This window comes from Trachypithecus francoisi, unplaced genomic scaffold (assembly GCF_009764315.1).
Source record: "Trachypithecus francoisi isolate TF-2019V2 unplaced genomic scaffold, Tfra_2.0 Lachesis_group13, whole genome shotgun sequence".
Lineage (NCBI taxonomy): Eukaryota > Metazoa > Chordata > Mammalia > Primates > Cercopithecidae > Trachypithecus > Trachypithecus francoisi.
In genome coordinates this window covers 80,344,279-80,368,176 of record NW_022681458.1, presented here as the reverse complement: position 1 = coordinate 80,368,176, position 23,898 = coordinate 80,344,279, and the positions used below count along the sequence as shown (strand labels likewise).

Sequence of the window (23,898 nt, the reverse complement as noted above, 5' to 3'; positions counted from 1 at the left end):
GTATGAAACTGAAAGCAGGAAGTGAGCCGAAAGCATGGAACTATGAGGATGCTATAGTTGTAAGGGTCCTTTGATATTATCTAATCCAATCTCTCATTTTCCGGGGGAGAGAACACTGTGAACTAAGGTTGTTCAAAGTTACCCACCGGTTGAAGGTCTTTTTTCTTTTTTTTTTTTTTTTTTTGTGAGGCAGAGTCTCCCTCTTTCGCCCAGGCTGGAGTGCGGTGGCACGATCTTGGCTCACCACCATCTCCGCCTCCTAGGTTCAAGCGATTCCCCTGCCTCAGCCTCCTGATCAGCTGGGTTTACAGGTGCCTGCTACCACTAATTTTTGTATTTTAGTAGAGATGGCTTTTCACCATGTTGGCCAGCTGATGTTGAACTCCCGACCTCAAGTGATCCATTGTCTCGGCCTCCCCAAGTATTGGGATTTTAGGCATGAGCCACTGGACCTGGCCGAAGGTCTTATGGAGACTAAAACTCAGGCATTCTCACAGGCTGATGTCTAACATATTCTGTAAGTGACCCTAAAATATCACGAGTATTGAACTGTTCAGTGACAATCAGCTGAAATGCTACAATAATCATCGGTATTTTTTGAATGAAACATATGCACCATAGTTCAAGTTTTCAGGTACCATCACATATTAAATTTCACACTATTTGAAACATGTATTTTAAAACTTTAAAGTAGAAATAACACTTTTTTAATTGAAAAAAGTTACTGAAAAACATAGATGAAAAAACCTGATATTTGTTGACACCTCAAAAACAGTCTACATATGTTACAGTAGTACATTTAGCTATTTTATGCATTTGGTTTCTTGCATAGTTTCCAAAACATTCTAGAAGACAGCAATACTTTAAATGGAGTCAGCTGGAGTTTTAAAAAGTATTTTAAGAAAACTATCAATTATGTGTGTCTTCTTTTGTCCTCCTGTATACCCAAGACATCTCATTGGTTAATATTGATCTCTGCTTAGGCATTATCAAGGAAAGATTCAAAACTACTGTAATATCAACTCAATTAATCCATCAAAGCTTCAGAGGAATGTTCTTTTCACACCCTCCAACATTTTGTTTCTCCTTAGTCACAGGAGGTAACTGTTCCCTTGGAGCAAGCCATCTGTGAGACTTGTTAAGTTTTGGTTAAAATGGTCAATTGTGGCTTCTGTCTGAATCATGCAGCTCTTCCTTATCAAAAGAGGCTGCTTTTCTACTGGGAGAATTGTCCGCAGTGTTCTGGGAGGGGCAGAGGCAGACATTTTTCTCTTTACTCTCTAATAACACTCAGCATCTGCTCCCTGCTAACTCCAGTGTGAATCCTAGAGTGGGAGGTGAATGGCTGTCCAGGGACACGAGTAATCTTGTTGGCATTAATGATCAGCCTGGATTTAGCCACTACTCTGTTGTTAGGTAGTTCTGCAGCATAGTGCTATGTTCGTGGAAGGGAAGGTCTAGGAAGGAAGCCTTAAGCTACTTGATGCTGCTTCTTAACCGGTCTTTGATGGTATTTCATAGTTTTTAAAGTGCTTTCCTATGATATCATTTAGTTGCAAAAACTGGGCAAGTGATGTAGGAGGCAAAGCTCTAAGATTGTCCCCACAATTCCCACCGGCTGGGGTGATTCCCTGAATAATCCCCTTGCAGTGAGTGTGAGCAGAACCTACGGATATGATGAGACAGTCACTTCAATGTTTACAGTTAACCTATCTAAGACTCCATCTGAGCAGACTTGAAAGAGAGATTCTTCTTCTGACCCTGAAAAAGCAAGTATCTGTGCTGGGAAAGAGCCTTGAGCATGCTGTGTGGTAGGGGCATTGCTGGAGCTGAGAGCGATCCCCAATGGACAGACAGCAAAACAGCCATCCTAATCAGACAGCTGCAAGGAAACAAACTGCCAAAACTCTGAATGAACTTGGAAGTGGATTCTTTCCCCAGTGCCTCCAGATGAGAACACAGTCTGGCTGACACCTCAGTTTCAATTTTGTGAGACCCTGAGCAAAGAACCCTGCCCTTCTGACCAACAGGATATGTGTTATAATTAATGAGTGTTGTTTTAAGCCACTACATTTGTGGCAACCGGTTATAAAGCATACAAAATTAATAAAAAGCAAAACCAGGGAATGTTATGACTATTTCATCGATAAGGAGACTGGTTCCGAAAGATGAACTGATTTTCCTAATTGTATTCTGAAAATTAGTGGCAGACCTGAGACTGATACCTTGAATTCTCATTTGTACTTCAGCATTCTTTCCACAGGACTGTAATACTCTACACTAATGAGAATTATTGGTAGATTTTCCTTACCCCTGCCCACCAACAAGATGGATAATGCATAATATATTGTGTTCTTAAAAAGAGTTCAATGCAGAGTAAAACAATCATTTTATTGATTCTTATGCCAGTTCTGTAGCATAATGAATACATTAATCATAATCATATTAAATGTTTAACTGATAGTATTGTAAAAGAATCTTGAGTCAAGTGTTAATCCTCATCACTAAATAAACAGCATTCCGAATAGTCAAGATTGGGAAATGTGATAGGTAATTCAACCCACTTTTTGTATTGTTTCTTTGTTGAATTATTTTTGAAAACTACTACAAAATTCCTTATTTTGAGACAAGGCAAATCTAAGCCTTTGTGCACCATCATTGTTCCCCAAGCCTGGAAAACAAAAGAGAGAGCAAGAGGAAAATTAAATGCACATGCAATTAAACATTTCTTCTGGCTAAAGTAAAATCAGGCCCACAGCAATTTACTCACCTGGCCACATTTGCAGATGATTTCACCATTTGTTTGATAGTCTGCACACTTCTTTTGCAGGGCTTTGTTTTCTCTTACAATGTAAAGTTCCCTATAAGTATCAAAGGGAAAGAATCAGCACAGAGAACTGACAAAATACCAACGTGTAGTTCATGGGTTTTTGGACCTGGAGCTCAACCACATGCCTGTAGTATTCTACATGGCATTCCTTCCTTCCCTCCTGCTTGCCAGGCTTGTTATGGCAACTAAGGCAATGCTTCTCTTCTACACATACCTCTCAACCGGCATGTTGCCTTTTGTAACTTCTTTCAAGTCTGTTGGTTATATTAACTTGAGTTTAGTTGTTCAAAAATTTGAGAACAAATGATGAGCATACAAAAATACATGCCTTGGATCAAAATGGCTTTGGTTCTTACACTTCTCTTTTCCTGCACCAGTGCAGTTTATTTAAAACATAGACATTTAAAATAGGAATATAATTGAGAGGCTAAAGGAGAGGAAGTTGTAAAATAAATGAATCTCATTTGCACTATTTTGAAAGAACATTTACAATGCAACCTGCTTCACCCCTTGTGGAAAAATTTAAAGATGGGTCTTTCTGGACTCACTTGAATTCTGGGGTCATATTGACATGATGCATTTTCTCAATTACATGGATATCTTCCCCAGAACAGGCTAGCACGCTGCAGTTTTTGCAAAGGAAAGTTATTAGTGATGGGTTATTCTTGTAATGCTTGGCAATACTTCTCTTGGTTTTCATTTTCTTTTCCATTATACTTTGCATCTGTAATTCCAAAATCTGGACAGAGAAAGGAATAGTTAGTGGTTTCAGGTTTGTTTTCTTTTCTCAGTTTCATAGAAGTAAGTCTCCTGAAATTTGGAGGTCTTAGTTGTGAAAATATACAGTTAGCTCATGGTCTAGGAAATAAAAATAATGAGGTAATAACCCTCCCCCCAAAGAACTTGGTATATAATCATCTCCTGTAACCATGAAAATATGCAATCTTTAGGTGTTCAAAAAGTAGCCCATTCCATTTCAGAAAAGTTATATTGTGAGAAAGTCCTTAGCAATATTCAACAAAAATTCTCTGTCTAGCCTACCCATTTGTTTTTTTTATTTATTTATTTATTTATTTATTTATTTATTTAGATGGAGCCTTGCTCTGCTGCCCAGGCTGGAGTGTGGTGGTACTATCTCGGGTCACTGCAACCTCCATCTCCTGGGTTCAAGCGATTCTTCTGCCTTAGCCTCCCTAGTAGCTTGGATTCCAGGCACCTGCCACCATGCTCAGCTAATTTTTGTATTTTTAGTAGAGATGGAGTTTTGCCATGTTGCCCAGGCTGGTCTCAAACTCTTGATCTCAGTGATCCACCTGCCTCAGCCTCCCAAAGTGCTGGGATTACAGGCGTGAGCCACTGTGCCAGCCTATCCATTTGCTTTAATTCTGCTCCATAAAATAGGTCTAAACTTCCTCCCACATGGAATCTCTTTACTAAACACTGTTATTACATTACCAACGTCTTCTCTAATCTATGCTAAGCACCTAAATTCCTTTAATCTTTTTTCATGCTTTATAATTTTCAGACCCTTCACCATCTTAATCAGTCTACTGTTTACACAGTTGTGGCAGAAACTGCTAGTTTTGCCCTCAGTGTCCATTTTCCCTAACAGAGTCATAATTTTATTCTGGGTGGAAATATGCTAGCTAAATGACTACATTTCCAAACCAGCAGTCAATGACATGTAAAAAGCTGTTGAGTGGAATTTTCAGAAAATCTTCTCAAAAAGTAGATAGCTGGCATGTGTACCTTTCGCTCTTTCCATTTTCTTCTTACTTCCTGCCTAGAATGAGGATGTGGCAGCTGAAATTCTAAAAGCCATCTTCGACCATGAGAATGAAAGCCCAATGCTATAATGGCATAAAAGAGAGAGAAAAGGCCTGGATTCCTCATAACTTCATGGAGCCAATACTGCCTAGATTCCTTATGTGAGAGAATATGCCCATAAACATCTTTATTCTAGGCTCTGTGACTAGCAGCAGCACTTATTTTATAACAGAAATAATCTAGTTTATGTAACATATGAAAGTTGACATAGGGACTGACCAGTGTTTATACCAACACAACTTCATGGTAGAAAAATCTGGTTCTTGAATAATTTATCTCCAAACTGACCTCTCATAGATGAAATATTTATATTAAATTATGGAGGAAGTAATTGTTTTCTTTAAGACCGAGGGGAAATTTTCAGTAGAAGTAAGTCATCAGTGCAGATGAACAAAGCCCATCTCTTTGGCTCCTAACTCTACATTTTAGATCTCCCTTCAAGGCAGCCACATATAGCATAGAAAAGAGAATAAAACCTTGCAAGCAAGCTCGGAGGCTATATAATAGGTTAATCAGACAAGTACCAGGATGAATTTCCTATGTAAATTATACCAAAATACATTGAAATATTTTTCCCTAAAAGTTAAAATAGGTTACTTTTATAAGACATTTACAGTTCAGTGAGCTGATAAGGTAATTATAGGATCACATACATGTGAGAATTAAGAAATGTGTATGAATGAGTCAGAAAAAAAATAAAGCCAAGGTAAGTGTATGGATTTGTAATCACGACATCAGAAGCTAAAAGACTAACTCTAAAATAGCAAAGGAATTTGAAGTAACTAGAGGGGCAAACAAACAAACAAACAAAAGAACTCATAATAAATATACAAGAGGCACAGCTACAATCAGCCTAAGTCCAAATAGAGTGTAATAATGTAGCAAAAGTTGAATCAATGCTAGAGAAAAACATTTATGATGATCAACTTGCTCCTAAAAGTCTGATTTAATCTTAAGAAGCTCTGTTATGTATAAACTGTGTTTATAACATGGAAAAAAGATTTCATCTTATCTGTCAATTCTCATTATTCATTAGTGGTTGCCTGCAGATTGTGTTGAGAAGGATGCTCAAATTAGAAGAAAGTAAACATCTTCCCAGTAGCAATGTTTTCTACAGGCTTTGAACAGGTTACTAGTGGCGTGTACCCCTCCTTCCCCATTGCCACTCCTATTTTCAGTTCATCTACCCGAAGTCGTTTTAGGAGGGCAGATTTCTTGGCCAAAGGAAACCTAAAAATATAGTCCATTCTGGGGCCTCCAAAGGGACAGTGCCTTATTCTAAAGAATGTCTGGAAGAGTTTGACCCTTAAACTCCAGAGATTGTCCTAGTGTTGACCTCCAAAACATCAGTCTTTGTAAACATCTACTTGATTAATTCTCTTAGAATATTAACTGGGAGGCAGTAACTTTCCAGTGGCATAATTTGGTGACAAAAGTTTGATTTGATACTCTAAAATGTTTGCTTTGGCTTGTATTTAAAGCAGTTTTAAAATAAAGGTTTGTGCAGAAACCTGGTCAGGAAACCTTGGAGTTGGTAACAGCAATGCACACCAATTTGAAAGCATTCCTTTAGTGAAACTCTATTTAAGGTAGAGCCAATTCCAATGTTAAGAAACTAACATTCACACCCATATGCAAGGGTGTGAATTTTCTTCTAAATGGATTGTTTGCTATTATAGTAGTTACAGTCTTTAATTCAGTGGTATGGGGGATTTCCTGAAATACTATAGAAATACATTCTTTCTTCACTGCATTCCTTTGCACAACTCAAATGACTGTGCGTTAGTAAATTGAGATGTAGCTAGATGACATATTCTGTATTTTCTCATCATTCAGATGCAGCTTCAGTGTCACTCCTAAGAGACCTTCCTCAACCACCCAGTTGAAAGTATCCATCTAGTCTATGTAGCCATAAAAAAGGATGAATTCATGTCCTTTGTAGGGAAATGGATGAAACTGAAAACCATCATTCTGAACAAACTATCACAAGGACAGAAAATCAAACACTGCATGTTCTCACTCATAGGTGGGAATTGAACAATGAGAACACTTGAACACAGGTTGGGGAACATCACACACCAGGGCTTGTCGTGGGGTTGGAGGAGTGGGGAGGGATAGCATTAAGAGAAATACCTAATGTAAATGACGAGTTAATGGGTGCAGCACCCTGACATGGCACATGCATACATATGTAACAAACCTGCACGTTGTGCACATGTACCCTAGAACATAAAACATAATAAAAAAAAGAATTTCAAAAACTACAAAAAAAAAGAAAGTATCCATCTAGTCAGTTGTTTCATATCATCCTATTCTAATTCTCTTTACTTATCTTGATATGTTGTATTTCTTGTTTTTTAATGTTTGTTTACTGTTTCTGTCCTCCAAATCTCACCAGGCTCACACTAGAAATATAAACTTCATGCAGCAGGAGTCTTATGTGTTTTGTTTGCCTGTGTTGGCTATTCCTGTAATGTTACCTGGCACACAGTAAGCATTTCATCTACATTTCTGAAATTAAAAAACGGTGCCTTTACAAACAAATTGGGTCAAACCAAAATCACCATGTTGGATTGAATCAGTGAGTTGCAGCAATCTTTCTGGAACAAGGCAGTATAAATTTATATTATCAAAATTTATGGTTGATTTTACTGGAAGGAGCAATGGCTCCCCGATAATTTTCTGCCCACTATGGATCTCGATTCTCTGCATGTGAATTAGGATTAAGCACAGTTCACTAAACAGAAACTTATAATTCAGCACAATTTTTGTCTGGAGAATGAGTCACAGAGATATCAATGGCAACCACATGCCACCATTTTTAAATGAAAGTCAAATTCAGAGGTAGCCAACAATACCTTATGAGAATACTCCTCTGGTTTCATATTTTGAACACAGTGTATAGCTTTATACATCATCTTCTCTCGGAAATCATTAACTGTCTCACGTTCGATAACTCCTGAACCGCTGTGAGCAACCAGGACGTAGGTGCTCTCATCAGCTCTGGCTCGACCACGGGCCTGAAAACACAAATAAATCAAGTAAATGAATTTGTATCACAGCATACTGTGATACAAATCCTCCTGTTTTTTTCTGGGAATGATATTCATTGCTCAGAATGAAATGATATTGGGTTGTTCAGCATGCCAGCCTTTAAATGGGCAAAGTTAGTTATTAATCCATTCCTTGTAAGTCAGCTCTTTGAAACTTAAAATAGGCTTTAATACAGAAACAGTGTTCTAGAGTGATGATGATTAGGCCTCAATGACATAATATCATCCTGTCCAGCCTTTTTGCTCTCAGAAATTCTCTCTCCAACTATGAGAACCATGATCAATGACATGGACTGAGGAGTCATCTTTCTTGGTAGGAAGCTGGGAGGAATGAATGGAGAGAAGTGTCATCTCTGACCTTGACACCGGGGCTGGTGAGAAGGCAGGTCAGTTTCTGGCATCCTACATTACATTCTTAGCACATTTTCCCATGGGAATATGTTTAACATGTTGATAACTTTCTACAAGCCTCTTTAAGAAAGTGATATTCAGGTATATTTTGACTAATAGAAACTTCTGTGGCCTGGCCCAGGAGCCTATCAACTATAAAATTATCCTCAAGGAAAAATGTATTCTAAGTTTTATTACTAAGTTTATCACTGACTTACAAATAAATCCCTGAAATAAAATTATTTGCTAATTTGATGGCAGTCTGGTTATCTTAGTCTTCTATGACTTGCCTTTTATTCAAGGATGCAATTTAAATTATTTTAAAAACGCTTCAGTTAATTTTATAGGAAGAATAGTATATTAATCAGCATAAACCTATGCCTACTCAACAGAAGGTTACAATAATTCCATTAACACAGGTGGGTAAGAGATAACGTGAAATCTGAATGAAAACAGAACATCTCACTCTTTTATTTATTTTTGCATTTATAAGTCTGCCCCCAACCAACATTTTATCATGAAAACTTCTAAACATACAGGAAATTAGAAAGGATAAGGGAGTAAAATGCAGAAACAGCAAGGCTTCCTCAGGTTTGAGCATGTTACTTCATCAGACAATTGTGGGACAGCGTACTTTAGATTCCTTGTCCAGTCGGGGGCTCACAGACATCCTAGGAATGAGGAGGCTGCTTTTGACTCTTACAAATGGGGCTGGTGTCATGGTCCTGGAAAGCCTTAGGGTACAGAAGTAGCCAAAGAGGAGTTGTTGTTTAAACATACAACAGGTATCTGGTTATCATATGAATTTACAGCAATATGAAAGGCAATAGTGCACAGCATTTTTAAAATGCTCTTTTAACAGGAAAAGGGCTTTGTTTTAAAAACTAAAAAGATGTTTTGTGCTGTTTAACTAAAAGAAAGCAATTAAAATAGGAACACACAAATAAAAATTAACATAATAAGTAAAGATATTTGAATGTACCTGGACCATGGCTATTTCATTGGTGACAAGACCATAACGGATAACAATGTTACATTCTTTAATATCCAGACCTTCTTCTGCCACTGTGGTAGCGATAAGCAGATTTATTTTTCCAGTGCGAAATTTACTAATGACTTCTTTTTGTTCATTCTGTAGAAACATTTTAATAAATTAAATTTTGTGATGCTAAACACATTAAAATCTTCTAATTAGAGGAAGAAATAATAAATTGCAACTGGTCAGTGTAAATCAAAGGATTAGATCATACATGGATTTGTTGCCATCTGTTTTTGGCATTGAACAAAGACATAATGGTGAGACAACATTTGATTTCCAATCTGGGATTACCACACAATAACAAAAATATTTCCATCATCCAGTCTGGAGGTGGGAAGACCATATTTTATGCCAAGGAAATAAACTGATGGGTGACTCCAGAGGAAGAAAGGAGGAGCTGTCGGTTGAGAAGATAATATGACAATCAGAAAATAAAATGGGCTTTTCCCCCACTACATTAACTTCAGAATCTTTAATATTTAGAGGATAAGATGCAGAGATTCTTTGATATATTGTTTTCAGTTACAGACAAAATGCACACTGTATATGCATTTGCTCACTTTAAGAACCATTTGAGTGAGAAGCTATGGAATATTCCTAAAAGGACACAAGAGAAACTGAAAACATTGGCTGCATCTAGGGAGGGGAGCTGGAAGACCAGAGGTCAGTGGTATGCCTTGTGCCTTATTAATTTTGAATGAGGTAAAGATATTCTTGATTCAAACGGATAATATAAATAAAAATAAAAGAAGAGGTTATACAACTGTAATTAAAACTATTTTCAAATGAAAAAAGTCTGAATTTTGAAAGTCAATATAAATAAATTAAAATATGCCCTCTTATCCTTACATGGGAGAAATGAGTGAGCACAAACCTAGCTTGATATGGACGATGTGGTTTTATTTTCATAACCACTCTCATCAAAGCTTTTGGTCCAGTTGGCATTTGATGCACATCCACACTGTGTTTTGCCCCCATACATTAAACAAAAATAAAGCTGCCAGACCAAAACTATGTTCTTCCATCCCCTTCCCTTTCTTCTCAGAGGAGCGTGAGTCCTTATTTGACTCCTAACTGTTGGAGGACCCTGTAGAAAGGCCTCTTTTGAGTCTTCTCCGAAAATTTCTCCCTCCTGCCCTCACATCTCCCGATAAAAACTTACATGTCCTTAGGTTTTAGTAGAAGATGCCTGTGTCTTAATTTGAAGGAGTAACTTTAATAACAAAAATTCCAGACAGTGTCAGATCTTCAGGTCACATCACGTAGATGCCTAACACCATTGCTAAGGAGTTTGTCCACCCCAGTTTACAAGGTGAGGATGCAAGGAGTGGGGAAGGAAGGGAATATGTTCTGAATTTTGGCACATAGCCCCTAGGTTTGAAATGAGTAAGGAGCAGAAAGTAGCTTGAACATAGGCTTTTCATTTGCACTCTACGTCTTTTTAAAGAGAAGCTTAGCTGTCTTACAATGAAAGTCATAAGGCTAAAGCTAATATAAAATAAATTTAAAAACAGAACTCATAAGAATCAACACAGACGCTGTGAGACTGAACTTGAATTTTGCCTGCTAGCTTTCTGGAAGCTAAGACAAAAAGAAAAACATACTAAGCAAACTACGTCTCATCAAAAAGAAGGAAGCAAACTTGTTACCTAAGGAAAATAGTACTTTCTCTGGCATTAATTTTATTGGCAGTGCCTACAGGAGTACACGTAGAGGGTATATAAAGAGTTATAGTAACCATTTCAAGAATTTTTTCCCAGCAAACACTGAAACAGAATTAATTTGCTCCATTGGCTTGAATAGTGATAACTATAATAGAAAGGAAGTATTCATTTGTCCAGAAAGACTCAGGTCAATATGACCTTATCCCTCAGAAGAATATTTTACTCTAACAAGACATCATTGCTTTATGCATGCTTGTTATGTCTACAAGTGCCTTTTTTTCTTACCCAAGTGTTTTTTACTATGCTCACAGTAAGCAGCATGTAAACAAAATAAAACAAAACACCTTAAAAAGGAACAGAAAACCTACTTATCAGAATCCCAAATCTCTAATGTATCAAATTCTTTAATTTTTCCAAGTTTCCCTATAGGTCTCATTCTATGTAAACGTATTTTGCATAGTTCTAGTTATAATGCACACATTTTTGTGGGAGTTTGAATTTTCCACTTGATACAACATGGCAATCATTTCTGAACTTTGTTATTAAGTTTACCTGTCACTCATTTTTGCAAGGGAAACTTAGAAAGTTCTTGCAATTATTATGTGGGAAAAATGACTCCTAAAATAACATGTAACCTTTCAAAAACCACAGATTTGGTTGCTATTAGACTTAGATTTTATTTCAAGAACACATGTTTTATCCTGTAAATGTATTTGTGGATAGTGAGAGGATTGGTAGAAAAAGACTAAAAACAATTTGAGAAGAGTAATAACAGCATAAGAAAAGAAGTTCAGGCTGAGCACAGTGCCTCATGCCTATAATCCCAATACTTTGGAATGCAGAGGCAGAAGGATGGCTTGAGCCCAGGAGTTTAAGACAAGCCAGGGCAAGATAGTGGGACCCTTTTTCTACAAAAAAGATAAAAAAATTAGTTGGGTGTGGTGGTGCACACCTAGAGTCCCAGCTGTTTGGGAGGCTGGGGCTGGAGGATTGCTTAAGCCTAGGAGGTCAAGGGTGCAGTGAGTCTTGATCATGCCACTGCTCCTCAGCCTGAGTGACAGAGGGAGACCTCGTCTGAAAGAAAAGAAGAAGAGGAGAAGAGAAGAGGATAAGAGAAGAGAAGAAGAAAAGAAGAGAAAGAAAGGAAAAGAAGTCCAAAAGGATATTTATACCTGTGTCATGGGTTTGAACTCACTGCTGTGTCCAGCTCCTATCAGATGATGGGCTTTGACTCCTACTTCAGCAAATTTTTCATTTTCGGTAATCCATTGGGAAAGTGCATGTGCACTCTGTCGTGTTTTTGTGAAGATTATTCCTCGTGCTGATTCCTCAGTCCTAGTATATTGCTCCATTATGGTATTTCTTAATTTGGTCAGCTTTTCATTTTCATATTCTGGGTTTTCAGCCAGTTTTTTCAACATTTTATTGTTTTCTTTAAGAAATAATTACAGTTGATATGTTAACAAGCTTTATTTAGCCATTCCACAATGTATAGATATCTCAAACATTTTGTGCACCAAAAAAATCCAGTTTTGTTGATTAAAAATTAATTAATTTTAAAACTACTTGAAAGAAAAGTTTAGTAAAGCATACAACAAATTACACTAGAAGGTTTCATGAATTGTGGCTCATCTACAATCTTGCACTATATCTAATAATTAGGATGGTTTAATAAATAAATTCATTACAATTGTTTTGGCAATAAAACTGAATGACCAAATGACTGACTGTGATCATAGGGTAGTTAATCTGGTCATATAATTAGAAATAGTTCCAATCTGAGTGGGATTTCATCTTTCAAAACATATTTCTCTTTTTGGAGAGCTTATGAGAAGCAGTAACTTCATGTTGAAAAGGTAAATGAATGAGACCAGTATATGCTACTTTGAATCTTACCAAAAAATAAAGTCATGAGAAATCTATCTGTTTCATCCAGTTTCAAAGGTTTCCTGAAATCATCCTCATCTTCATCACCATCACAATACTCATCATCACCACCCTCATCACTATCATCTTCTATGACTGCAAACTTCTTATCTTTCTCTTCATTATAGAAAGTTTCAAGATGATTATATGCATCTATCATTCGAATTGTGTCATTAATCTGTAGGGCCTCATTGTACTTCCTCAAATGTTCTGCACAAACACGGTCTTTGCGATTTCCTTCTTTTGCAGCTGTGAAAAAATATATTATGTAAGTGAAATAATAAGCATATAAACCCCCTAAAATTGTGCCATGGACTTGAATATATTTATGTTACTAACTCCAAAACTGGCTTCGTTTTAAAATGGGCAAGTTAAGGCTCAAAATGTGTCCTGAGCTCTGAAACAGGGCAAGTTTTCCAACTCCTAGACTTGCTGCTTGAGTTCTGCCTGAGCAAAAACATGTAGCTGATGCACAGAGGAATGGCATGAAAATATATTAGTTGAGTTTGCCTTTGGAGACACAGCTATTAATATTTATCTCAATACCTTAAATATATGATAAATATAAGACTCTGGAGACAAAGAGAAAATTGGATAGTATTGGAATCTCTTTTCTTAGAAAAGGAATTAGAACATGTTTATTATACTTGTCCTACACAGAACACAGAAATTCTATTTGGAACTACTTTTGCTTTTAATTTCTTGGGGGAATCTGTGATATAGTCATCTGAAATCTTGGCATAAACATGGGATAAACTACGTGTTAGGTCCAAACCTAAATTACCTTTTTTTTCCATTTGAATGGCCCATTGTTCATAGGGTTGAGTTCCAAAATCTGACATTGGACTCATTTGACAATAAGTCTGAATCCTTGTCATTATTTCTAGAAGTTTCTCTTTAAATGGATCCTAAAAATAAAGTACACACTTATTCTTATATATTCTTATTGTTAAAAGAATAACATTACTTTTGTTAAAATAATGTCTAGGTTATAATAAATCTGATTTGGAATCTTTGTTTAGACAAAGTAACAGGTTAGTGTCCCATCACTTGTCTGTACATTTATTTTTGTCAGCTTCTCTTTTAAGTCTGCCATCAAGCCACACCCACACCAACACCTTGTTACCTCTGCTGTAATCTCCAACTTAAAAAGTAAATGAATGATATAAACCTTGTATGTTAAAGGTAACTTAGAAAACACATATTGCATTAATGCCACAATTACTTAGAAAGCTTACAATGTAATTTAAGAAACATTCCCCCTTTGTAAAACTGGGTTTCAGTATTATTTCGACCAAAATAAAAAGTTGAAGTACAGTCTGAATAAAAGCCAGAGATAAAGGAGTGCATGCTATATGATTCCATTTATATAACGTTCAGAATCAGTGAAAACTCATTTTTGTTTGAGAAGTCAAGATAGTGGTGACTCCTGGGGCATGGTGACTGGAAGGGGGAACCAGGAGCTTTTGGGGTACTGGCAATGTGCCGTCTCTTGATTTGGATTTTGTTTACATATGTGTATTCAGTTTATGAAAATTCAGCAATCAGTACACATATGCATTTGTACTTTTCTGTATGTATGTTATGCTTCAAAGTATATAAAAAATTAAAGTAAGTTTAAAAAATGGCAAATTATTTTAAAAATGTACCTGAGAAATGTAGTTTTGAAAATCTTAATGAGTAGAAATACGCATTTAAAATTATCAGGTAAAACCAAATAAGTAACAAAAAAGGGAAAGTGAATAAAATATATTCAACTGTAATAGTACAGCTGGAATAGATAGCAGTCTTTTTCAGAATTAAAAAAAGAGATATACGGAGGCTAGTTACTAACATTGGTTTAGTGCCTACTATATTTCAATCTTGTTTTATCTACTATTCATATATCATATCATTTGATCCCAACATTCTTATTTTCAATGGTATTATCAAGTACATATGGCCAGAATTTGTAACGCTGTCTAAATTTTACAAAATAAAGTATTGACATAATTTACTGGCCATAATGTTCAAATTGACTCTCAGTTTATTTTTATAATTCCTGAAAAATTCATCAGAAAGGTATCATTAAAGTAAATATTTCACTTCTTTACCATTGCACTGTTTTCCTAAGAAAGTAAATATGCAAGTATGCAAATTAGGTAGGATTCCCATTATCATTGCCAAATGTAATTTGATAGCAAAAAAATGGCTCTGTGGCATATCAGAAAATCAATCCTGGAATTCACCAAGAAAATTAAAAAGGCTAAAACGAACTGTCATAACCCCTCCAGCTTAGTTATACATCCCCCTGCTCATCGCCCCCCACTGTCCCTCATAATTCATATGTAGCAAACAATGAATGAGCTATTCCTCATGTAAATCAGCAAACTAAAAGAGGACTAGAGGGGAGAATTCACTGTAGTGCTTCACTGCCTAACATCAATTAAAAAAAAAAACCTGAAACTTGTTTGCTAAAATTTTTAAATAATATTGTTCAGATGGTCAGTATAATATAGCCTTTGTCATCTTTCAACTGAATGTGGTACTGCCAATCAAATAGATATAAAACATTGAGCACATACTTCTCTGGTGTCATCTGCAATTGCAAACTTCTTGCATGGCTCCTGTATTTGGTTTTTCAGTTGATCAAGGTTTTCTTTAACAGTTTTAATAGTAAATGCATCAAGATTGGCACATAGCTGGAAAAGAGACATTTTTAAATATTTATGCAATTATTTTTCCCATTCACTTTATTCAGTGTAGAATTATTTTTCATATAAAAATATGTAGCATTAAATTGTAGTATAAATATGTAGTATAAAATTTCATGCAAGTAATATGTAGCATTGCTTGCTAAATATAGCATTTTAACATTGTTTTATTATGGATCTCACTAACCAACAATCAGTAACATTTGTCCTAATATAGGAAAAAGGAGCTTCTAAATCAACTTGGTGGATAATTCCAGAGAAAAAGGTGTATTGATATTCATTCCTTAAATTCCATTTTCCAGGTGGAAAACTGACATGGAAAGAGTATAACAATTTACCATCATTGACAGAGAATGATTTTGAGATAACCAAGTTACATGAGGTATGTCAAAAATCATCTTGACATCCAAGGATCATACTACCACCTTCTTCTACACATAAAGCAGGCAATGCAAAGCTGGGAGCATCCTTAGCCTTGTTCCTGGATTATTAGACTGGAATTAGTCCTTAATCCCAGTAATAAATTATATTTTGGAGTCTATAATTGCATCTCTGAATGTTGTGTCTACTCTGCATAATTTGTGTTGAATTCAACTTGAAGTAAGGGACTTAAAATTCAAATGCAATTGCCTTGGTACCAAAATACTTCTTGGGCTACTATGATTTATTTAACACTCAAGTTTAACAGTAGTACTGTACTTGGTGTTACCATTTTGGGGCCGCTGACAAGCTCATCTTTAAAGATCTTCATATCCCTATTTCCCTTTGATTTGAATTACCTCGGTTCCTACAATCACATATGAAACACAGAAAACGTAGTTTTGAAACTCTTGGAGTAAGACTTTATCATGTGTGACAATGAGAAACTTTCACAGTTTATGCGTATTTCCATATCAAGTAGATCATTAAGTTTAACTATAAGAGTAGATGTTCAAAGAAGGCATTCTATTTGTCTCAACTTCGCATTAATTATATCACTCTCCATCATTTTTATGATATTGTTTTGTGTTATTGATATTTATTAAGGCATATTCGTATTTTATAGAAGACTGAGTATATGTATTGTACTAAAGCAAACAGATTTCACTTAACTGATGATCACAACACTTGAACTCAACCTTATTGAACAAGACCAAGAAGTCCTGGCATTTGTTTTAGCTTTGCTTTCATTGGTTATACATAAAATTATGACTTACTTTTAAAATGTGTTCTTCGGCTTTAGCTTGCTTTGTGGCCCCTCCAACACCAGGTGAAGCTGTTAGACCCAGTATCTGAGGAAGAGGAATCACTGGTTTGTTTTCTTTCTTGAGTCTATTGTTTTTCAACTTCTGCATCAAATAACGCCTCATGATGTTATTATACACTGCTTCTTTGTTGGTGTGATGACATTCATCAATGATAATGAGGGAAAAGTCTTCAAAGAAAATTCAAAGAGTTCATTTCTCCATACCAGCACACTACAGTGAGAAAATAACTTTAGACCAGTAATTGAGCTGCCTTGGGGATGCCTTCTCTTGGGTAGGACACAAGAGCAATCCACTTGCAGTTTTCAGGAGGGAGATCCAACTACACTAGCACCTGTACACATAGAAGTTCATATATACTAATCATGAAACTCCCTGTTAGATATTCTCCTTCTTTAATAGATAAGATTCAGAAAGTTTGTGGAGCATTAGATGTGGAATTCACATCCTGGCTTATTATAAAACAAATCTCAGGATTATACTTTTGTTCTTTAATAAAATATTTAATTTTAGGTTGGTGAATTTTATTTTTATTACATCAAGTAAAAACCACACTATTTAAAGAGGGAAAATTTTGCCTTGTTTTAACATTGCATTTAGTTACTATAAATTATTTTTACTTTTTTCCCATTCTTTATCCTACGTTCTCATCCTATACCCCACAAAACACAAGGTTTGTATTTTTATTCTATGTTTCCGGGAAGCAGATCTAACAACATTCACTAGCAAATAAAGGAACTTGTCAGAATAAATGGAAAATCCAGCGAGTGCTTGCCTTAATAATGGTATTCTTATGCAGAATAAAGTGGTCTAATTAAAAACTTACTTTTTTTGTTTCCTCCAGGAAGTAGAAGGATTTTAATAAAACCATAAGCAATAAAAGACAATTTAAACCAAAGTTAATTTTTATAAACATTTAAAAAATTAACAAATATAGACTTGTTATCATTAATATTACTATTAATTTTTTTAAAAAATAAACACTTAAACTGACCTGACAATTGAACACCAGCATCTTCTCCATTTTCCAAGTTTAAGAGGGAATTTTCAAGGATTTGAGCTGTACTAATAATAATATCACACGACTTGACAACTTCTGGAAATGATATTTTCAGTTGGGTATCACCACTTAATCCAATAACACGATACCATTTCTTCAAAAATGGTTTGAACTCCTTGCGGAAGAGCTGTTCAACTAACAGTACCTTAAAAAAAAGCGCGAAGATTTTTTAAAAGAGAGAAAGTTAGTCAAAGCCAAAGGTGTGTTGATCAGAGGCTTGTTTGGCATCCAGCAATAAAAAAGGTATTTACATCATCGGTGAATCAGGCATAACAACTTTCTCATCATTCCTTTCATTCATCTGTCAATAAGTATTTATTATACCCTTGTTAGGTATAGGCATTTATGTCTGGGACATAAAGATGTTTAAGATATGGTTGACAACTTTGAGGAACTCTGTCTAGCTGAGCATACAGACCAAGACTAAACAAAGCAAGACAAATTATTACAACACGATGTAATAATGCACCCCTAGAAACACACACAAAGTGACAGTTAAGAGAAGAAACAACTGATCACTCAAAAAAGGGGAATTTGAAGGAATTTGAATCTAGTAAGCCATGAGTCAGTGAAAAGATAAACTGAAGCTAAGGTTGAATAAGAAATACATTTTTAAATTTGTAGAGCAGGGCAGGTTATAAAGGGCTGCAACCATCAAGCAGAGTATTTTACATGTAGTATAACAGTTTACAGGATCCCTACAAGTTGTACTGTTGAAGTGATTTATTCCTGTTGTTTGTTTTGGATTAGACCAGAAGCACCAGGCCCACAGGACTGGAAGAATGAGGGAACCACAAGTGAGGAGTTAGGACACTGACTAGGAGAACAGATGTGAAGTGAAGAAATGAGCTGCTGAAATAGCTGTGATTCCTTTCATTCATCTGAGCAAGAACAAACCCACAAGTAGACCTGGCAAAAGAAGTGGAAACTTCTGGTCCTTTTCAGCTGATTCTGTACATTGTAACATCTGCTAAAGGTAGCTGGGTTGACACCTCAATGCTACACATTACTAGTCACTCAAAATACCTTCTGGATTAGGGGAAAAAATATAAGGCCATCTTGAAGGTCATACCCTAGAAAGATTTATGCAATGGAAGCCCAGCAGTGTACAATATGGCAAACGGAGAGTTGGCAGGAAGAGTTTCAAGGGCAAGCTTCAAAGAATGCCCATTATATTCTTCACTCTTCATATTTCTACTGGAAATGCAATCAGTGGTTATCTTTCTCCTAGTCTGTAGGGTTTGTGGTATTCATCTTTTTACTTGAGGTAAGCCCCACTTAGGTGTTACATAAGGAATGGTTGATCCCCCTGGCTCAAGGGAACACCTTTTGAAGAAAACTGGTTTACATTGTTATTTAGTGGAAATGATGGAGGCTTCCAAAAGTAGATGTCTGGGGGGCTAGAAGAAGGGGTGGGGAAGAGTTAAAATGAAATCCATAAATTCTAATGACGCAAAGTGGACTTAAAATCAGTAATTAAGTTGGTGAGTGGAAAAGAACATTACCTAACCACAAGGTGGAAAGGGTAGAAAGAGTAAGAAGAAAAACTTTCACTTCGTTCGTTTCTTTCTTTCTTTTTTTTTTCCAAAGTAAAGTCTCTCTGATCTACCTATTACAAAAACACTTGAGAAGTTTGGAAAATGCTGACTCCTAAGTCCCACTCAAGAATTACTGAATCTAGGGACCATCTATGGGGACAGAGGCTTGAAACCTTCACTTTAATGACTTTTAAGCCTTTAAAATTTGAGAGTCATGGTTCTACTCTTCTCTCTCTCTTCCACAAAGCCATTCCTGAATCATTTTCTGGAAGTATTCTTTCCATTCCACTTATGCAAGACAGAAGACTTCTGAGGAAAAGAATGGAAATTAAGTTTAGTGGAAAGAGATAGCATGACGGAGAAGGAAGAAAGCCCTGAAAACAGCTACTTTAGCCACTTACTTCTTGTATACCTTGGACAAGGTCTGAATCATCTCAATGCTCTCATTTTCCAGATTAGTAAAATGAGGATAATGTTAACCTATTATAGGGTTGTGAAAATTAAATGAAATAGAGGGTGCCATATTGTCAGTACTAAAATTTCCCTGATATTTCACCCATCCTTTTATTCTAGAAGGAGGGTGCAGTGGCAAAGGAAGACCAGTCGACTCAGAAGATAAAAGTTCATGTCTCATTTCTGCTGTTTCTTGGCTGGATGATCCCTGAATTGCCAATTAAAGTCTTGAAACTTCAGTTTTCTGATAGGAAAAAATGATAATAATAAAGACTACCTTATGGGGTTGCTGTGTAGATTTAATAAGATAATATATTTGAGAGTGCTTTATAAAGTACAATAAAATATTAATTATCATATTATCAACATATATCTCTCATCTCTCTTCTAGACTATATTCCTTGAGGACAAGATCTGAATCTGATTTGTCTTTAAATACACTCATGCTGAATGATTTAATTAAGAATCTCTGTATTATGGAGTGACATCGCACCACAAAATTCTGCCCATAAAAGGTGAGTCAAAAATCTTCAAAAGAAGCAGCACCTTCTGATGTACAGAACAAAAATAAGTTGTCACAGGAGATAGCAGGTGCTGGAAATCCTGATACTTGCTCTGGGTGGTGTTGACTTCCTACTGAAGTACACAGAGAAAGCCAGATGCAAGTCTGACATGGCTAATTGGGAGGTGTGTGGTCCTCTTGGAGCCTTTTCCTGAGATGTGACAGAGTGCCTGCCAAGACTAATCAAACCCAACTGCTACCCACTTCTGCTGAATCATATGGGGCTGCATTGCAGCATCTGAAGGAACCTGGGATTTATCTCTCATGATGTTGAAGCCCTAGATAGGAAATGGAAAGTCTGGGAACACAGGTGGTGTTTTCATTTCTCTCTGCATTCGAAGGCTATAACTTTGGAAAGGACGGAGGAAGGGAGATGAAAGTAAATGGTTTTAAAGAACAGGATTTCTCTTTTCTAGATCAAGGGTAACAATATCTTGTTGTTGGGCCAAACACAGGATTCAGGTTACATAGACTTATTGGGCCAGAGGTGTTCTGACTCAATCAAAAAGAATTAAAACTGAAATTAATTTAAAATTCAAAAAGATGGTATAGTAAACAATTATGACATAGATGGAAGAATTAGTGGAGGGATTTCTAGTAATTCTAAAGAGAGAAACAATAGAAAAGCGCTAAGGAATTAGAGTCAAGTCCCCAGGTGTCCACACAACAATGCAGTGAATGTGAATAATTAATAAGGATCAATTAACATTTAAACATAGCCATAAATGTGCATTCCTAAGAATCACCTAGATCCAACGCAATGAAAGATTCCTGCCTAGAATATAGCATTGAGAGGAGAAGGGAATATTATAGAAAGAAAGATGCATTAGACACATACAAAAATATGAGACTTGAAAAGATCAATAGTTAAAGAAATAAACCTAAGTATTTGAATTTAGGCTCAAAAACTGACTGCACAAAAATTAAGAATGTTCTACTTTAAGAGATTTTCAAATAAAAAAGAACTGCAGATTTTGAATTTATGACAAGGTCCAGATAAGTCTGTGGATGCCAGAGGCAAACACGGTCATAAGCTGAGTGTCACATCTCATCTGTTCTACGCTCTGTACTGGTAAGATCTTATCTGTAGTATTTTGTGCAACTCTGGACACCGCATTTAAGAGTGTCCTAGAAAAATATCTGAAGGAGTATGAGCACTAGGAATGATGACAGGTTTAGAAACCATGTTATGTGGAAAATAGTTAAAGGAACTGTGGACATTTATTCCAAGGGACAAAAAAAAAAAATGTAACTTAGGAGCCACATGATACTGCCTTCTCGATGTGAAGAGCTGTCATTAGGCTGGAAAATTAAGACTTCGTGTGGTTGCAGAGGAAGGAACTCTAACCGGTGATTGTGGGATTGAGAGAAACAGATTTGGATGAATACAAATAGGGCTTTCTAACAGTGTCAGTTGTTCAAAGAATGGCTGTCTTGTTAGAAGGGGGACCTCCTTGATATTAGAAAGTTACCCTGTAGAAGTGAGAGAACCATTCTGCAAAGGAAGAAAACTGAATCTCAAAGCCCCTTTTCAACTCTAGTAGCCTATGACCCCGTGACCAAATAAGGGAAATAAAAGAAGTAGTTGAATTAAAACTAACTCCTAGGTGTGGGGGCTGCATGCTTTGGAGGAGGTGGTATTACTAACAAAGAGACAGGTAAATGGGGAAGAAGAGCCTTTGGGAGGGTAGATGGTGAGGCTGAGTTTGAGAAAATGGCAGATGCTCAAATGATTTCAAAATTATCAGTTTAAGTAGCTTTGAATCCAGTTAATCTGGTTCTTTTCTCTGGACTTGACACTTAAGAGCCTCTCTGATTATGTTACTCAGTTTCATGAGTTATGAAGGTGAAGAGAAAGGAGCAGGAGAAAGCTAGTATTTCAGAGTGAAAGAAAGAGTCATTACTAGGCCATATATAATCCAACTGAAATTTCAGAGCAGGGTAGTTATTATTTCGTTCATTTTACAGATTAAGAAATTAAAGTTAGAGAAGTCACTAATTTGTCTAATTCAAACTACCAGTAGGTAGAAATAGGATTCAAACCTATTTCATTAAAATAAAAAATAATATCCTGTACAAAGGGAATATATGCAAGGTTATTGGCAAACAAATTTGAATGTGTCACCATTACTAGCAAAAGAAATAAAAGTGTTTTAATAGTGAGTATACAAGTATAAAGGAGAGCTCTTTGGACCTAGCAGATGCACACAAAATGCATTTGGAACTACATGATAGAAATCATTCAAATCATGGATTCTAAGTGCTGAAAAACAGGATGTAACTAAAACTTTTAGCATAATAGAAATAAAAAATAGAATATTTTACAGTCTACTGCTTTTTTAAATAAAGGAATAGATAAGAATAAAAAAAGACTTTCTGATGGAGGAAAAGGATAGTCATTTTTGTTCCATAAAATAGTAAATATTCATATCCCCAATTCATATATTTATAAATTAATAACTCATTTATCTGAATAAAGCTCAAATAACTAGATTTTGTTTTACAGGGAAGCAGACATATTTACTTATAAAGATGGCCTTCAAATACCCTAAGATACAAATTATTGAAGGAAAATTTCAGTTACATTTAATGTAATATGTGTGTGTATATATATATGTATATATGTATATACGTATATGTGTGTGTGTGTGTGTGTGTGTGTGTGTGTGTGTGTGTATACACCTCTTGAGCATTTTAAAATCTATTTAACTTGATTTAGACACCAAACATTCACTTAATTTTATCTCCAAACCGCATTATATGTATTCTGGATAAAGAGGACTTGCCATCTTTGACTAAGGGTCAACAGCTAAAGAGAAAGTAAAAAACAATATTTGATCCTTGATTCCAGTGATATTTTGGGGTCATTCATGTTCATTTGCAATGATAAATTAGCCAGTTAACCTTAAAGTATATCTGGGTTAATATAACCTGTGACCAGATAAGGGAAATAAAGGAAGCAGATGAATCAAAACTAACTCCCAAGTTTTGGGGCTGCATAAGTTATAGCTATTTGGTATAATGTCCTAGTTTTATTGGAAAATTTCTATTTTTAGGTTCATCACTTAGATATTACATATACCTAAAAAAGGATTAAAAATAAAATAAAGAGCTTATTTTGACATTACTCTTAATTAAACTGAACATGTGTGAGTCAATGCCACAAATGCCGTCATGTAAAAGTTTCAGAATAATACAATGAAAATGAACAACTAATGTTATATGTTCTTTGAATACCTTATTGACAAGAACTATAACTTTTCCAGGCTCAGATGCTTTTTTCTTCTTGTCTAAGTGATCCTTGGCAATGTAAACGGCCACTCTGGTTTTTCCACTCCCTGTAGGAAGGCAGATGATGATATTCTTCCCTTCCAAGGCTGGTTGGGCAACTTCCATTTGGTAAGGCCTGAGCTGGAGTTCTGGCTCCGGGGATGCTCTTGCTGCCACATTCTCTTCATCTGAAGAAGATCGAAAAGAAAAATAAGAGAAGGGACAACAAAATAACAGAGCTTAGGAAGCCTGAAACTGAACGTAGGCTTCTTGTGCTTTAAACTCCTTTTCACGTGTGGTCCAAACCAATTCATTTTCTCTTTTCTGTACCAATGAATGTCTGCTCTCT

At 35.9% G+C, this 23,898-nt stretch overlaps 1 protein-coding gene across 2 annotated transcripts in view; it reads right to left on the bottom strand.

Moving 5' to 3' along the window:
* Positions 1-2,370: 2,370 nt before the first annotated feature.
* Positions 2,371-23,898, bottom strand: part of IFIH1 (interferon induced with helicase C domain 1) — a 51,568-nt gene continuing 30,040 nt past the window's right edge. For both annotated transcript variants that reach the window (XM_033231293.1, XM_033231294.1), the window contains 12 exons: positions 23,517-23,737; positions 17,661-17,871; positions 16,619-16,836; positions 15,294-15,410; positions 13,514-13,637; positions 12,700-12,978; positions 11,976-12,235; positions 9,083-9,232; positions 7,516-7,677; positions 3,379-3,569; positions 2,771-2,861; positions 2,371-2,671 (listed from right to left, as the gene is read on the bottom strand). In XM_033231293.1, coding sequence (XP_033087184.1) covers positions 2,492-2,671; positions 2,771-2,861; positions 3,379-3,569; positions 7,516-7,677; positions 9,083-9,232; positions 11,976-12,235; positions 12,700-12,978; positions 13,514-13,637; positions 15,294-15,410; positions 16,619-16,836; positions 17,661-17,871; positions 23,517-23,737 — 2,204 coding nt within the window. In that variant the 3' untranslated portion in view covers positions 2,371-2,491. The remainder of the gene's footprint in view (positions 2,672-2,770; positions 2,862-3,378; positions 3,570-7,515; positions 7,678-9,082; positions 9,233-11,975; positions 12,236-12,699; positions 12,979-13,513; positions 13,638-15,293; positions 15,411-16,618; positions 16,837-17,660; positions 17,872-23,516; positions 23,738-23,898) is intronic.